The following is a 14,959-nucleotide window of genomic DNA, read 5'->3' as shown; positions in this document are numbered from 1 at the left end:
CCCTCTCTGCCACGCCGCCACGGTCTCCGGGCCCTCTCTGCCACGCCTGCCACGGTCTCCGGGCCCTCTCTGCCACGCCGCCACTGTCTCCGGGCCCTCTCTGCCACGCCGGGGGCTCAGCGGGAGAGAAAGAACCACAGCGAAGTCCAGGAACGGGATGTGACATGGGCCAGGGACCAAGGCTGGGCTCGCCGCCATCACTCTGCTCGCCACCTCGCTCTGACTACCGCACCCCATCACTGATCCCCTCACCAAGAGGCCCTTAACAGTGAGTACTGGGGGCCTCTGAGGTCCAAGACAGACTCTAGAATCCCACAGCTTTGACAGATAGGCCGAGAGGTCCCAGACATTTGCATCAAGGAAATTACAGCATTTCAGACCAGAGTTGCCAACTCTGTCATCCAGGCTGGAGTGCAGTGGCGCGATCTCGGCTCACCGCAACCTCTGCCTCCTGGGTTCAAGCGATTCTCCTGCCTCAGCCTCCCGAGTAGCTGGGATGACAGGTGTACGCACCCACCTAATTTTTGTATTTTTAGTAGAGATGGGGTTTCACCAAGTTGATCAGGCTGGTCTCAAATTCCTGACCTCAAGTGATCCGCCCACCTCAGGCTCCCAAAGTGCTGGGATTCCAGGCGTGAGCCACCGCAACCAGTTCAGAGTTGGCAACTTCTAATTTTGCCAGTGATAAAAATAACAACCATCTATTACCCTCATAATTTCATAAAAGAGCATTTACATATACATCTCCCCAGAGAAGACATATATATACATACACACACATATATATGTGACCTAATCTCAGAATAAAAAACTGTCCTTATCAAGAAAGGGCAGTAAGCAAGCTAGCAGCCAGCATTCTTTTTCTTTTTTTTTTTTTGAGACGGGGTCTCACTCTGTCACCCAGGCTGGAGTCCAGTGGCATGATCTCGGCTCACGGCAAGCTCCGCCTCCCAGGTTCACGCCATTCTCCTGCCTCAGCCTCCCGAGCAGCTGGGACTACAGGTGCCACGCCCGGTTAATTTTTTGTATTTTTAGTAGAGACAGGGTTTCACCGTGTTAGCCAGGATGGTCTCGATCTCCTGACCTCGTGATCCGCCCATCTCGGTCTCCCAAACTGCTGGGATTACAGGCGTGAGCCACTACATCCAGCCACAAGCTAGCATTCTAATAAGCACACATTAATTCAACTATGCAACAAAACAAATGCACACACACACAGCTTCACCATGTGCAGCAGGGCCTCATCTGGGCTCTGAGAGCGCAGGAAGCCAGAGCCTCCCCTAACGGGCACAGGACTACAGAATGGCTCTGGGGCCTGCAGCAGGGACTGGGAAAGAGGGTCCAGGCAGAGGCGCCTAGAGGAGCCTGTGCAGTCACAGGGCCCAGGCAAGGCTGGAGACACTACTCGCCAGCACTCCCAAGCACTCCACTCCCCACCACTTGGGGGCCCCGTTATCCCAGCCCCATCTGGGGCTGGGCCCATCACTCTTTGGATCCTGAAGTCCTTCAGGAGGCCTGAGTCCTCTGCAGTTGTGTCTACAGTGAGCAATCCCCCAAGAACTTGTAATGAAACCAAATACGACTATTTTATAGAAGAAATCCGTAAAAATCACCCCAAAATCTGAAAATGGCCCTCTACAGCCTGAGACCACAAAACACCCCGTCCTTCTGCTCACGGCTGTGGCTTTGTCTCTGGGCTGCCAGGCACTCCGGGCACTGTGTTTCCGACACAGCCTTCCCGACGGTCCGGCTGCTTACACTCCCAGGCAGTTTGGGTTCTGTCCTCAATTAGATGAACGAATTGGCTTTTCAATCCTGTCACCAGGGTCTCTGGATGCACTTGTGTGAATGCAATGCTGAGCGCCAGGCCCACTCAGGGTGCTAACAAGGCAGGCCTTCAAGCCAGGATGGCTCAGGGCCCCAACTAGCCTCCAGCTACTGCCTCAAAACAAGGAGTTGCCACAGTGAGGCCTGGAAGATGAGTAGCTGGTCTCTAGGCTGAGCTAATACTGACCCACCTCAACTACAGAAGACTTGAACAGGCCCTGCCTGGGCCCAGGGGTCTCCCCAGAGAAGACTCCCACCCAGGCCCATGCCACTCACCTGCATGCTCTGCTGGTACTGCATCTGCAGAGAACCTGGGGCCGAGGTGGAGATATCCAGTCCAGATCCTCCCTCCACCCGCTGAGAGATGAAGTTGTTCAAAGATCTCAGGGTGGATAAAACCGTGGTGTTTTCCCCCAGGTCTTCCATGGTTGCTTTCCTTCTGGGAACAGACAAAGGACTGGTCAGGGACAGCCTTTCTACGTGCCATCAGCTGTGCAGTCAGCGGGGCCTCTGGACATCCCCACTCCCCTAACGCTCATTGGAGCCCATAATACACCAGTGTCCGTAACCACATTCTTCAAAGGCAACAGGGAGCCATGTTGCCAATTTACCAGACAAAAAATGGAAGCAAGAAAGCATGCCACCAAATCCCCGCCACCGAGCCACCGACTGAGTCTCAGCTGCACAGACAGCTGGCGCCCAAGAGGCGGGGCTCAGCACTCAGGTGGCACATCCTCCCACAGCACTGTAAGAGGGTTCTCCAGAGAGACAGAGCCAACAGGACAGAGACAGACACACGAGAGGGGCGTTATTAGGGAAACGGACTCACACGATTAGGGAGACTGTACCACAACAGGCCGTCTGCAAGCTGGAGCCCTAGAAGCCTGGCAGTGTGACACAGTCCAAGTCTGAAAGCCTCAGAGCCAGGGGGGGCAATGGTGTAATTCTCAGTTCGAGGAGCTGCTGGAACGAGTCCTGGAGACCAAAGGCCGGTGAGCTTGGAGTGCTGCTGTTGAGGAGAGGAGAGGAAGGGTGTATCCCAGCTCCCGCAGGCAGATGGACACATTCGCCTTTTCTGTTTTTGTCCTCTCCAGGCCCCAGGCTCTTGGATGGTGCCCCCAACACTTGGGGGGTAGATCTTCAGCACCTGATCCACTCAGACTCCCAAGCTCATCACCTCTGGAAACACCCTCACAGGTACACCCAAAAACAAAAATGATGCTTTCCCAGGTTTCTAGGATTTCCTGAATCCAGTCAGCTGATGCCTGAAAGTAACTACCAGGAGCACTCACAAAAAAGTCTGGCCTCCTGCCCAGGTGGGATGGCTCATGCCTGTAATCCCAGCACTTTGGGAGGTGGAGACAGGCAGATCACTTGAGGTCACGAGTTCAAGACCAGATTGGCCAACATGGCAAAATCCCATCTCTAATAAAATACAAAAACTAGCCAGGTGTGGTGGTGCACGCGTGTCATCCCAGCTATTCAGGAGGCTGTGGCACAAGAAACACTTGAACCTGGGAGGTGGAAGTTGCAGTGAGCTGAGACCGCACCACTGCACTCCAGCATGGGTAACAGAGTAAGACTGTGCCTCAAAATAAATAAATATTAATTAATTAATTAAGGCCAGGCACTGTGGCTCATGCCTGTAATCCCAGCACTTTGTGAGGCCAAGACGGGCAGATGACCTGAGGTCAGGAGTTCGAGACCAGCCTGGCCAACATGGTGAAACCCTGTCTCTACTAAAGCCGGATGTGGTGGTATGTACCTGTAATTCCAGGTACTCCGGAGGCTGGGACAGGAGAATTGCTTGAACCCAGGAGGCAGAGGTTGCATGCAGTGAGCTGAGATCGCACCACTGCACTCCAGCCTGGACAACTGAAACAGAAGACACTGTTTCAAAAAATAATAATAATTAATTTTTTAAAAAGTCTGGCCTCTGGGAATCAGAAACGAGGCATGCAACAGTGACAGTAAAGATGATCATCACAGCTGTGCTAATTTTCATTGTTTCTAGTGACATTAATAAGTACTACTACTATTTTCAACTAGGTACTGGAAAGAAAGATATCTGACATTTCCGAGCACCGAGACTTCTTGAACTTCAGTTTCCTCATCTGTCAACTCATGACAGTGAAATCTACTCGCAAAGTTGTGGGGACCGGGGTCAATATCCCTCAAGTCTTCCACTGCTAGATAATGGGAATGCGGCCGCAGGTTGACCAGCACTACACTTGTAAGCTCAATCTTAACAAGGTGGTGAATCGGGTCTTTTTACACAGATTCTAGAGATGATGAAACCGAAGCTTCAAAAAGTTCAGAACGGAGACTGGGAACTTGGGTCTGTCTGGCGTTGGAAGGTTGAAGACAAACCGCAGCAAAGAACTTTGCACCCCTAACACCTGTGCTGACGATGGTCTCACGGCAGGCCGGCCCACCAGCCCTAATGAGCGGAACAGCCAAGCGCGTTTAACAGCCAAAAGGTACAACTCCTGCAGCTGCACAGTTTTCTGAGTTTTCATTCAACAAGAACCTTGGCCTGCTGCAAGCAGGGCCCTGAGCTCCCCAGGCTGCGAGCCCCGCAGAGGCAGGCCCGCCTGCAGGGAGGCTCCACAGCCCAATTCCTCCATTGCCCAGAAGAGACCAGGGCGACCTCTGCCATCCCCGAGGGGAAACCGGGCCCACACGCCCCCTTCCTGAGAGCGGGCCCGCGCGAGCCACCAGGATGCCAAGAGCCCCTGCAGCCCCGACTTCTCCACCAGGCGCCAGCTCAGGCCCCTTCCTCGGCGCGCCGGCACCCTAGCCCGGAGACCCCCACGGCGGGCAAGGGGACCCCCACGGCGGGCACGGGGACCCCGGGGCTGGGGCCACGAGCACGCGCCCCTCGGCCGCCCGCCCTGGCACAACGGACTGCTGCGGAGACGCAGGCGAGGGGCCCGCTGTACCCAGCACAGCCGGAAGTGGGGAGTGGAGACACGGGAGTGGCGACAGGGGAGTGGGGAGAGGAAGGGAGAGCACAGAGAGGAGAGCGCGCCCATGGGAGACGGGGCGGGCGCGCGGTCCTGAGGCACGGGGTCCGGGTCGTTGTGCCCCATCCTGGCGGGCACACCCTGTCCGGGCCCTCGGCCCTGCCCTTGCCACCCCCAGGACCCCTGGGACCCCAGGACCCCAGCACCCCGCCGCCCTCGCGAGCCGGGCAGCTCACCTCAGTCTCCCGCAGCCCACTTGCCGCCGTCGCTCGGATCTCCCTCCGCTCAGCCCGCGCCCACTTATCGCGACACTTGCGCCTGCGCTCTCGCGAGACCTGGGTGGGAACCGGGCCGTAAAGAACCGAGTCTTCGCACCAGCTGGTCCTGGGGACTCCGTGCCCGCACCCAGAGCCGCCACCCCCGGGAGACTACGCACGGAAAGGACTCGGAACCGAAGGCCGGGCCAAGGCGCAGTCGGGGTCCCCGGCCCCGGGCGGGACGCGCTTCCACTAAGGCTTTCGCCTCGCGCCGTAATGTGTAGAATAGCCGCGCCCATTGCAGCCTCCTGCAACAAACTTGCACTGTTGACTCTTCCCAAAATTTTGCTACTCAGTATCAGCTTGAATCAATCCGTTATTTTGCTTTTATCTGGGCCCACTAGAAATGCAATTTATGCTACTAGGCTACCTCCTAGTGCTCTGCAAGCCAAGGCACAAAATCCAACGGGGTGAGGTCAGGCCCCACTATTAATACGGTAATCTTCGTCTATCCTTCAATTTGGAGCCTTCCTGAGAAGAGTGTGCCTGCCTCCTCTCTTCTTCCCACCTCTGCCCAGCCCCTGGCTTCCCTCTAAGAAGATGCTGTTCCTAAGGGTCTACATTGAATTTTTCTTCTTCCAGAGAAAAAGACTTCCAAGTTGTGTGCCCCGGGAATGAAACGGAATGAGAACGAGGTAGAGTAGGGCAAGAGAGTCCCTGGACTTAACTACCTGACTGCAACCAGAAATCAAATGAAAAGCCAAAACATCTGGCGGCCAGGCGTTGTGGCTCACGCCTGTAATCCCAACACTTTGGGAGGCCGAGGCGGGTGGATCACGAGGTCAAGAGATCGAGACCTTCTTGACTAACACAGTGAAACCCCGTTCTCTACTAAAAATACAAAAAAAAAAAAAAAATTAGCCGGGCTTGGTGGCGGGTGCCTGTAGTCCCATGTACTCAGGAGACTGAGGCAGAATGGCATGAACCCCGGGAGGTGGAGCTTACAGTGAACCGTGTCACTGCACTCCAGCCTGGGCGACAGAGCGAGACTCCGTTTCAAAAAAAAAAAAAAACAAGTCAAAACATCTGACCTGCAGTTTCCTTCGGGGAGCTGGACCAAGCCCCAGATCCCTGATGGCAATTCCTGGGTTTCCAGACTTACCCCACTGCTGCTTGGAATTTAATCATAGTCACGGTCTACACAGTTCTTGAGGGATGAGTACACCTCCAGGAAATGGCTTTGAGGAAGCCAGGTTTTTTTTTTGTTGTTTTTTTTTTTTGAGACAGAGTCTCGCTCTGTGGCCTGGGCTGGAGTGCAGTGGCCGGATCTCAGCTCATGCAAGCTCCGCGTCCCAGGTTCACGCCATTCTCCTGCCTCAGCCTCCCGAGTAGCTGGGACTACAGGCGCCCGCCACCTCGCCCAGCTAGTTTTTTGTATTTTTTAGTAGAGACAGGGTTTCACCGGGTTAGCCAGGATGGTCTCGATCTCCTGACCTCGTAATCCGCCCATCTCGGCCTCCCAAAGTGCTGGGATTACAGGCTTGAGCCACCGCGCCCGGCCGAGGAAGCTAGTTTTAAAAAAACAAAACTTAAAAGCATGAAAGTCCCTTACAATAATGCAACCTCTATTTTATTAAATATAAAGCTGCATTGAGTTCCTAGAAGAGTAAAAGAAAATAAACACACCACATCACTGCTGGCTTTGGCAATTACCTTTATGTTCTTAGGAGCCCAGACACGGATATAAATTTCCAGCAAAAACCAAAGCACACCCACCGCATGCATAAATTCAGACCACACGTCTTCCCTAATCGCTCCAGGAACTTCTGCTGCTTGAAGAACGCATGAATTTCTAGATTATTCACCAGAAAGAAAGAATTTAATCCCCAGATGGAAATTTCAAATTTTTCTTTTGGTTTGGTTTTTTGTTTTTTCATTTTTGTAGAGACAGTGGGTGTTGCTATGTTGCCCAGGTTGGTCTCGAACTTCTGACTTCAAGAATCCCCCAGCCTCAGCCTTCTGGGATTATAGGTGTGAGTGGCCTCACCCAGGCCCCAGATTTTCTACTTTAAACAGCCACACTAAGAACTGGAAACCTGTGCATGGTGCTCTCAGAGCAGCAGTGGAAAGCCTGTTTCTGTGTGACAGTTTAACAGTCTATAAGATGAAGTCCTGTTAAGGCACACATGGGCACACCCATCCCTGCCTCAGCGGATTCCTTCTGATTCTTCCCACAGTCTGTCTCTCTTCATCCTTCCATCCTCACCTCTTTCTCTTGATAACTTTCTCTTCACAAATCACAATATAGAGGACGTTTTCATTTTCTTTTTTTTTTTTTTTTTTTTTTTTTTGGGAGACGGAGTCTCGCTCTGTCGCCCAGGCTGGAGTGCAGTGGCCAGATCTCAGCTCACTACAAGCTCTGCCTCCCGGGTTTACGCCATTCTCCTGCCTCAGCCTCCGGAGTAGCTGGGACTACAGGCGCCCGCCACCTCGCCCGGCTAGTTTTTTGTATTTTTAGTAGAGACGGGGTTTCACCGTGTTAGCCAGGATGGTCTCGATCTCCTGACCTCGTGATCCACCCGTCTCGGCCTCCCAAAGTGCTGGGATTACAGGCTTGAGCCAACGCGCCCGGCCGACGTTTTCATTTTCCATGGCCCCTGAACTTAGTTTTGTCATCTCTTTTTGGTTAAAAAGAGAGAGAGAAAGAAAGAGACTCCCCACTTGTCCTGTTCCATCTCCAAAATCAGCTCAGATCTCCCAGGAACTCTTCAGGAAGGAGCTCAGGCTACGTTTCTAGCTTAAAAGAAGCTAATGACCATTATGAAAATGGCACAAGAAATCCTCACTGCTTCACAGCGCCCTTCCTTCCCTGGTACTGTGTGGCCAAGAAGTACACTTCTGATGACTCTTTCCTGCTGGCTTCAGGTTTAATGATCCTTACATTCTGGAATTCCTCTGTCAGTCTCCTCTGTAACCGATGGCTTTGACTGCCAGCCCAGGTTTTACAAAGCAATGTTCCCCGAGGTTGCAGGATGTCTGGGGTCATGCTGAGAAGGGTCAGGCACAGGCTGATGAGCCTGTCATGATCGAGGTCCCGCAACCCTGTGGCATTGGGCGCCATGTCGCTCAGAATCACATCTGCTCTCCCACCAGGAAGCACCTCGAGGATTCTCTGTGAGGTTCTCGGGTCAGTCACATCAGCAGGGCACAGAAAAGTTGCTCCTTCCAGGGGTAATATGTGAAGAAGATCTACCCCAAGCACGAAGCCAACAGGAGAGCTGGGATCTATGGAAGAAATGGTAAATGTGTTATTTATTTACACCCTGAATGTTTTCACAAAAATACAGTACATGCAACAAAGTGATGAAATAAAAGTAAAATGTCAAGACCAATGCAAAGAGCTAATGTGCAAATAGGTAAACACAGGCCTTTTCTATCTATACATCCTATAAAGACACGTGGTGGGGGAGGTCGTGGGCCTTAACATCTGAGAAGCTGAGGCCCAGACAGGAAATGACTGTCCTAGAGTCATCCTCAGCCATGGGCAGACCTGTGCCAAGCGCCAGGACTTCTGATTCCAAAGCTGGTATCATTTCACTACCCAAGGCTCGCTCTCTGTGAAAGGGTTCTTATTTCTGAGTGCTCTTTTTGCTAAACTAAAATAGAAAATAGGCCAGTCGCAGTGGCTCACACCTATAATCCCAGCATTCTGGGAGGCTGACACAGGTGGATCACCTGAGGTCAGGAGTTCGAGACCAGCCTGGCCAACATGGGGAAACGCTGTCTCCACTAAAACTACAAAACTCAGGCAGGTGTGGTGGCACATGCCTGTAATCCCAGCTACTCGGGAGGCTGAGACAGGAGAATCTCTTGAACCCGGGAGGCGGAGGTTGCAGTGAGCCAAGATCACCTTCACGCTCTGTCCTTCTGTCCCTTTCTCCTACAAGGCACACTCTTGCTTCATCTCAAGAGCACTGCACTCCAGCCTCGGCGACAGAGCGAGACTTCATCTCAAAAAAAAAAAAAAGAAAGAAAAAGAAAATAATATACTAGTACATAAAGTGCCTCTGAATGAAATCAATAAATCCATTCTCCTCCACCTTAATCTAATTGCTTTCAACGTAGAAACTACTAGAAACAAGTCAAGAGATAAGGAAAATGAACACATACAAAATAATGTACAAAAACTGATACCAGCTAGGTGCAGTGGCTCACACCTAAAATCCTAGCACTTTGGGAGGCTGAGGTGAGAGAACTGCTAGAGCCCAGGAGTTCTAGTCCAGCCTGGGCAACATAGCAAGATCCTGTCTCTACAAAAAAATATAAAAATTAGCTGTAGTCTCAGCTACTCAGGAGACCCAGCTAAAATGAGGCGTGAGGCGTCCCATTTTCCTGGGCTGAAGATTGAAGAGTTTTACCTTTGAAAAATGAGGTAATCTTCAAAATACCTGGACTTCCAATGTTTAAACTACGAATGAAACATGGTCTCTTCCCCTCCCCCTACCGTTTGAACAGCCTTTCTGTTAAGCAGACTGAACAAGAACATCTGTGACTCTTCCCTTAGCTTATCAACTCTGACACTTCTCAACAGAACTACGGCCCTCCTCAGTGGAGGGGACTGTTGGGGAGATGGGGGCACTGGGCTTGTGAGAGGGGCTTTGAATGTAGGTACAGAGTGAGAAGAGGGGGAGGCTGACACTGAAATCAGTTATAGGCAACAAGTCTTGTTTTAGGTAAGGTGACAAAATGGCATCTTTTTAGTTTTACAACTGGCGTTACTCAAATATCAGCAAGTTATCTTTGTGTGTGTGTGTGTGTGAGAGAGAGAGAGACAGGGTCTCACTCCACTGCATGGCCTCAGCTCACTGCAGCCTCGACTTCCCCAGGCTCAAGCGACCCCTCCCACCTCAGCCTCCCAAGTAGCTGGGACCACAGGCACATGCCACCACGCCTGGCTAATTTTTTGTAGAGACGGGGTTTCACCACATTGCCCAGACTGGTCTCAAACTCGTGACCTCAGGTGATCCTCCCACCTCAGTCTCTCAAAGTGCTGGGGTTACAGGCGCGAGCCCCTGCACCCGGCCTCATGCCTCACTTTATGCTCCTGAGCTTTCGCTCCTATAATATCCAATATGTTACAACCTTGGGAAATTTCCACTGAAGGCAAACAGCTTTGGCTGCATGCTTGTGACTTCTGGGAGGACAAGCCCAGGCAGATCACGCTCACGCTGTCTCCTTCTGTCACTTCCTCCTACAAGGCATGCTAAGCCATGCTCCTGCTTCATCTGAGGAGCACTTAGGGGAACAGAAACCACTGAAATCAGTTACTAGGAGGACTCCACGGTGATAAGCTCAGCAATGAGAAAAGGAACTGACATTTCCAACATGAATCCACTTATTTAGTCAATAAATGCTGAGCTGAAAAACAATAAAAAGGCTGTTCAGGCCGACCACGATGGAAGCACCAGGAAGCACCTCGAGGATGCTGGGAGGCAGAGACAGGAGGATCACCTGAGGTCTGGAGTTCGAGACCAGCCTGGCCAACATGGTTAAACCCCGTCTCTACTAAAAATACAAAAATTAGCCGGAAATCACTTAAACCCAGGAGGCGGAAATTACACTGAGCCGAGATGGCACCACTGCGCTCCAGTCTGAGGAACGAGGTGAAACCCCAAATAAAAAAAAAAAAAAAAAAGGACTGTTCAAAAGCCAGAAGAGGTATATCCCAGCTTAAGTCTGGGCAGGGGCCAGCCAACGGGATGCAGGTAGACACTGAGAGTTCACAGCAAACCTACCGCAAACCAGCAGTGAGGCGGATGTACCAGCATTCTAGGTCTGCACTTTCAACAAATCATGAAACCCTGAGCCTCAGTTTTCTCACCAATAAATGGGGACCAGTGCCCCTACTCCAAGGTTTTGGGAGAGCTCTGCGTGGACTGTCTCACCCTGTTCAAATGCCAGTGCATGCAGCTACCCTGGCTTTAGCAGAGGAAACATAAACAGCAAGGATATTCACTACAGCACACGCATCCCAGCAAAAAGCCAAAAGCAAGCTTGACGCCCTCAGTGAGGGAGCTGGCTAAAGAGCCTACGGTGCAAGCACTACCTGGAATAGGATGAAATTTTCCCAATGACGACAGTGTCTTCCGTCGTATGGGCGGCTGGCTGATCTCATTATTCAGGGGAACCTTTCTACATAGAAAATCTTACTCAAAACCCTAAGATATAAAACAGATTAAAAACTGTGTCTCAGCTTCACCCAGAGTGGAGAATCCATAGCCCTGGCCATGAAGCCTCTTCTAGGTTCTAGAGGGAGCAGCCCCAGTGGGGCCATCAGGAAGCCCCAGGGCTTACGGGACTTGGAAATTTAGCTGGGCTGTTGCAAAGAGATGTCAATACATCAAGAGTAACTGGGTGCGGTGGCTCACATCTATAATCCCAGCACTTTGGGAGGCCAAGGTGGGCGGATCACCTGAGGTCAAGAGTTTGAGATCAGCCTGGCCAACATGGTGAAACCTTATCTCTACTTAAAAAAACAAAAAGAAAAAATTAGCCAGGTGTGGTGGTGGGTGCCTGTAATCCCAGCTACTCAGGAGGCTGAGGCCGGAAAATTGCTTGAACCCGGGAGGCAGAGTTTGCAGTGAACCGAGATCACGCCATTGCACTCCAGTCTGGGCAACAGAGCAAGATTCCCTCTAGGGTGGGGAAAAACAAAAACAAAAACAAAACAAAACAAAAAGTATTTATGTATGTATGTATGTATGTATTATTAAGCAAAAACAGCTCCAGTAAGGCGGCAAATTAGCAAGAAGAGTATGGAACAACATCGCTTTTGAAAATGTGAGGGATCAGGCTGGGCACGGTGGCTCAAGCCTGTAATCCCAGCACTTTGGGAGGCCAAGACGGGCAGATCACGAGGTCAGGAGATCGAGACCATCCTGGCTAACACGGTGAAACCCCTTCTCTAGTAAAAAAATACAAAAAAAAAAATCTAGCCGGGCAAGGCGGTGGGCGCCTGTAGTCCCAGCTACTCAGGAGGCTGAGGCAGGAGAATGGCGGGAACCCGGGAGGCGGAGCTTGCAGTGAGCTGAGATCCGGCCACTGCACTCCAGCCCCAGTGATAGAGCGAGACTCCGTCTCAAAAAAAAAAAAAAGAAAATGTGAGGGATCGATGCAAACATAAAAACACAAGCCTGGAAGGATGCACACCACTGTGCTGGTGCTGGTACATCTGGGCGGTCTCATGCGAGGTGATTTCCATTTTCACCGCACCTTTCTACCTTGTCTTTCATTTTGAAAACGGCAGCATCCTGTTTTTATCATCACCCCTACTAAACCACCCCCTCAGAAGCGCGTGCCTTCAGAAAAGGGCTCCACCATCCCGCATCCACTGGCAGAGGCAGCTTGCCCATGCCCACTCAGCCTCAGGGTAGCCAGAAGGTGCCAACAGCAGTGCAGAGGCCCCACCTGTGCCTGCGGCATTGACCATCTGCACCGCCACCTGACTCCAGGCCCCAGGAGCTGCTCCACAGTCTAACACCCGAAGGCCGGGCCGCAGAATCTGGTGCCTCTCGTTCACCTCTAGGAGCTTGAAGGCGCTTCGACACCGGTAATTCTCCACCTTCGCAGCCTTCACAAACGGGTCCCTGAGATGCCGAGTCAGCCACAGGTGCTCAGCGCCTGTCCGATTCTTGCAGCGACTCCCAGCAGTATGGAACCCTTGGCGCTGAAAGGAAGCACATACCAGCTTCAAGTACCTGGTGGGAGAGAAGAGGAGCAGGGAGGTTGGCATCACACAGAACGGCAGGTCACGAGCTGGGGGGGCCCTCAGATCAACTCATTCATTTCTAGAGATGGGGCACCAAGGCCCAGGAGGGGAGGTGAACTGACAAGGCTACACAGCCGGAAAGCAGGCATCTCAGGCCAAACTGTGTCCCCACAAAATTCATGTGTTGATGACCTAACCCTTGGTACCTCAGGATATGGGTGTATTCAGAGACAGGACCCAAATACACCCACACACCTGAAAGAGGTGACCAAGTTAAAACAAGGTCATATGGGTAGGCCGTATTTCAATAGCACTGATATCCCTATAAAAAGAGATTAGGGGGCCGGGTATGGTGGCTCACACCTGTAATTCCAGCAGTCTTGGAGGCCAAGGCAGGTGGATCCCCTGAGGTCAGGAGTTCGAGACCAGCCTGGCCAACCATGGCCAACATGGTGAAACCCCATCTCTACTAAAATGCAAAAATTAGCCAGGCGTGGTGGCATGTGCCTGTAAACCCAGCTACTCAGGAGGTTGAGGCAGGAGAATCACCTGAACCCAGGAGGCAGAGGTTGCAGTGAGCCAAGATTGCACCACTGCACTCCAGCCTGGGTGACAGAGCGAGACTCTGTCTCAAAAAGTAAGTATATATGTAAATTAATTAATTAAAGTAATATTCTTTTCTCATGTGGCAAAAATGTCGAGTTCTGACAGACTGCAAGAAAACCTCCTAAGGACAGATCCTTGCCTTAGTTACCTAGTTCAGGGCTTTGGCAATAATACAGGGGGTCTGGCCTGTCATATTTCTTTTTCTCTTTTTTTTTTTTTTTTTTTTTTTTTGGGCCAGGGTCTCTATAGCCCAGGTATTTTTCTATTTCAGGAGAGATGGGGTTTCACCATGTTGGCCAAGCTGGTCTTGAACTCCTGACCTCGGGCGATCCACCCACTTTGGCCGCCCAAAGTGCTGGGATTACAGGCGTGAACCACCTCACTCGGCCATTTTTCTTTTTTTCTTTTTTTTCTTTTTCGCCATCGCCAGGCTGGAGTGCAGTGGCACAATCAGCTGATTGCTGCCATAACCTCTGGGTCTCAGGTGAACCTTCCACCTCAGCCTCCTGAGTAGCTGGGACTACAGGTGTGCACCACCATGCCGGGACTAATTTTTTTTTTTAATTTTTAGAAACTTTTTTTTAGAGATGGCATCTCACTATATTGGTTAGGCTGGTCTCGAACTCCTAGGCTCAAACAATCCTCCTGCCTCAGACTCCCAAAGTGCTGGGATGACAGGTGTGGGCCACCAAGCCCGGTCTCTATGTCTTTCTGATTTAAATAAATAAATAAAAGTTACTACCCCATGGCTCCAAGGCCAAAGCTTCTAGCTTCTGCGACACCAAAGCGTGCTGACCAGCCAGGAGGCACTGACGGCTGACCGTGAGTCGCCGTCTTCACCTGGCTTAAGGGGTCTCCCGGGAAAATGGCACAGGCCGGTCCCGGGAGCCAGAACCCACTCAACAGCCTAGGAAGCGTGGGTAATGGAGCTACCCCGCCCACGAAACGAACTCTCGCCCCCGGCTCGCCTCTGGCGCCTCGGATCTGCGCCCCGGCGCTGCCTCCCGCACCTGGACTCTGCCCCCGGCCCCAGCCTCCCCACGGCCCAGCCGGCCCTGCCCCTGGTGACCTGAGGGCGCCCTCCTCCCGGGGAACTGCGACCAGGAACCCCGGCCTCGCCCCTGTCGCGCTCGCTAAGTGCGGCGACAGTGCCCAGCGCTCGGCACCCAGCCCCGAGGCCAGGACCAAGGCAGGCGACGGGGCGGACACCCAACCACTCCCGTCTCCTGCACGCAAGGAAATAGCGCCCCGCTCACCCCGCCATGGATTTTCCCCGCGCCTGCAGCGCGCCGCCGGAAGTGCCTGACCTCACTTCCGGTCAGAGGCCCGGCCCCCGGAAGCGGCGGTGCAGGTACGAAAAGCGCGCGCGGGGATCCTAGGAGTCTTGGTGACCAGGAAGGGAGGGGAGCCGGGCCAGCGGGCGGCAGGAGAACGGGGGAGCCAAGTCTTGGGCTTGGGGGAGACCAGGAGAGCGGGGCCGGGTACTCGGGGGAGACCAGAAGAGCGGGGTCGGGGGCTCGGGGGAGACCGGAAGA

At 52.6% G+C, this 14,959-nt stretch overlaps 3 protein-coding genes across 11 annotated transcripts in view; 1 reads left to right on the top strand and 2 right to left on the bottom strand.

The window, feature by feature from the left end:
* MAD1L1 (mitotic arrest deficient 1 like 1) overlaps positions 1–5,128 on the bottom strand; it is a 416,677-nt gene extending 411,549 nt beyond the window's left edge. For 2 of the 8 annotated variants that reach the window (XM_026447214.1, XM_026447215.1), the window contains exons 1-2: positions 5,030–5,116; positions 2,104–2,266 (exon numbers count right to left, since the gene is read on the bottom strand). In XM_026447214.1, coding sequence (XP_026302999.1) covers positions 2,104–2,253 — 150 coding nt within the window. In that variant the 5' untranslated portion in view covers positions 2,254–2,266; positions 5,030–5,116. Of the gene's footprint in view, positions 1–2,103; positions 2,267–2,656; positions 2,837–3,592; positions 3,609–5,029 lie in introns of those variants that run through there. The other 6 variants (XM_026447217.1, XM_026447216.1, XM_026447218.1 and 3 more) reach the window with 6 other exon arrangements.
* Positions 5,129–7,557: 2,429 nt separating this feature from the next.
* The window catches only part of MRM2 (mitochondrial rRNA methyltransferase 2), a 7,728-nt gene continuing 326 nt past the window's right edge, over positions 7,558–14,959 (bottom strand). Inside the window, exons 1-3 of one of the 2 annotated variants that reach the window (XM_026447210.1) lie at positions 14,681–14,726; positions 12,518–12,807; positions 7,558–8,335 (exon numbers count right to left, since the gene is read on the bottom strand). In XM_026447210.1, the coding sequence (XP_026302995.1) occupies positions 7,893–8,335; positions 12,518–12,807; positions 14,681–14,688 (741 nt within the window). In that variant the 5' untranslated portion in view covers positions 14,689–14,726 and the 3' untranslated portion in view covers positions 7,558–7,892. Of the gene's footprint in view, positions 8,336–12,517; positions 12,808–14,680; positions 14,727–14,959 lie in introns of those variants that run through there. The other variant, XM_026447209.2, reaches the window with a different exon arrangement.
* The window catches only part of NUDT1 (nudix hydrolase 1), a 12,140-nt gene continuing 11,923 nt past the window's right edge, over positions 14,743–14,959 (top strand). Inside the window, exon 1 of the mRNA XM_026447211.1 lies at positions 14,743–14,775. The gene's annotated coding sequence lies outside the window, so the exon portion shown is untranslated. The remainder of the gene's footprint in view (positions 14,776–14,959) is intronic.

The sequence above is a fragment of the Piliocolobus tephrosceles genome, chromosome 8 (genome assembly GCF_002776525.5).
Source record: "Piliocolobus tephrosceles isolate RC106 chromosome 8, ASM277652v3, whole genome shotgun sequence".
NCBI lineage: Eukaryota > Metazoa > Chordata > Mammalia > Primates > Cercopithecidae > Piliocolobus > Piliocolobus tephrosceles.
Note: the sequence above shows the minus strand (reverse complement) of the source record. Positions and strands in the feature narration are given on the sequence as shown.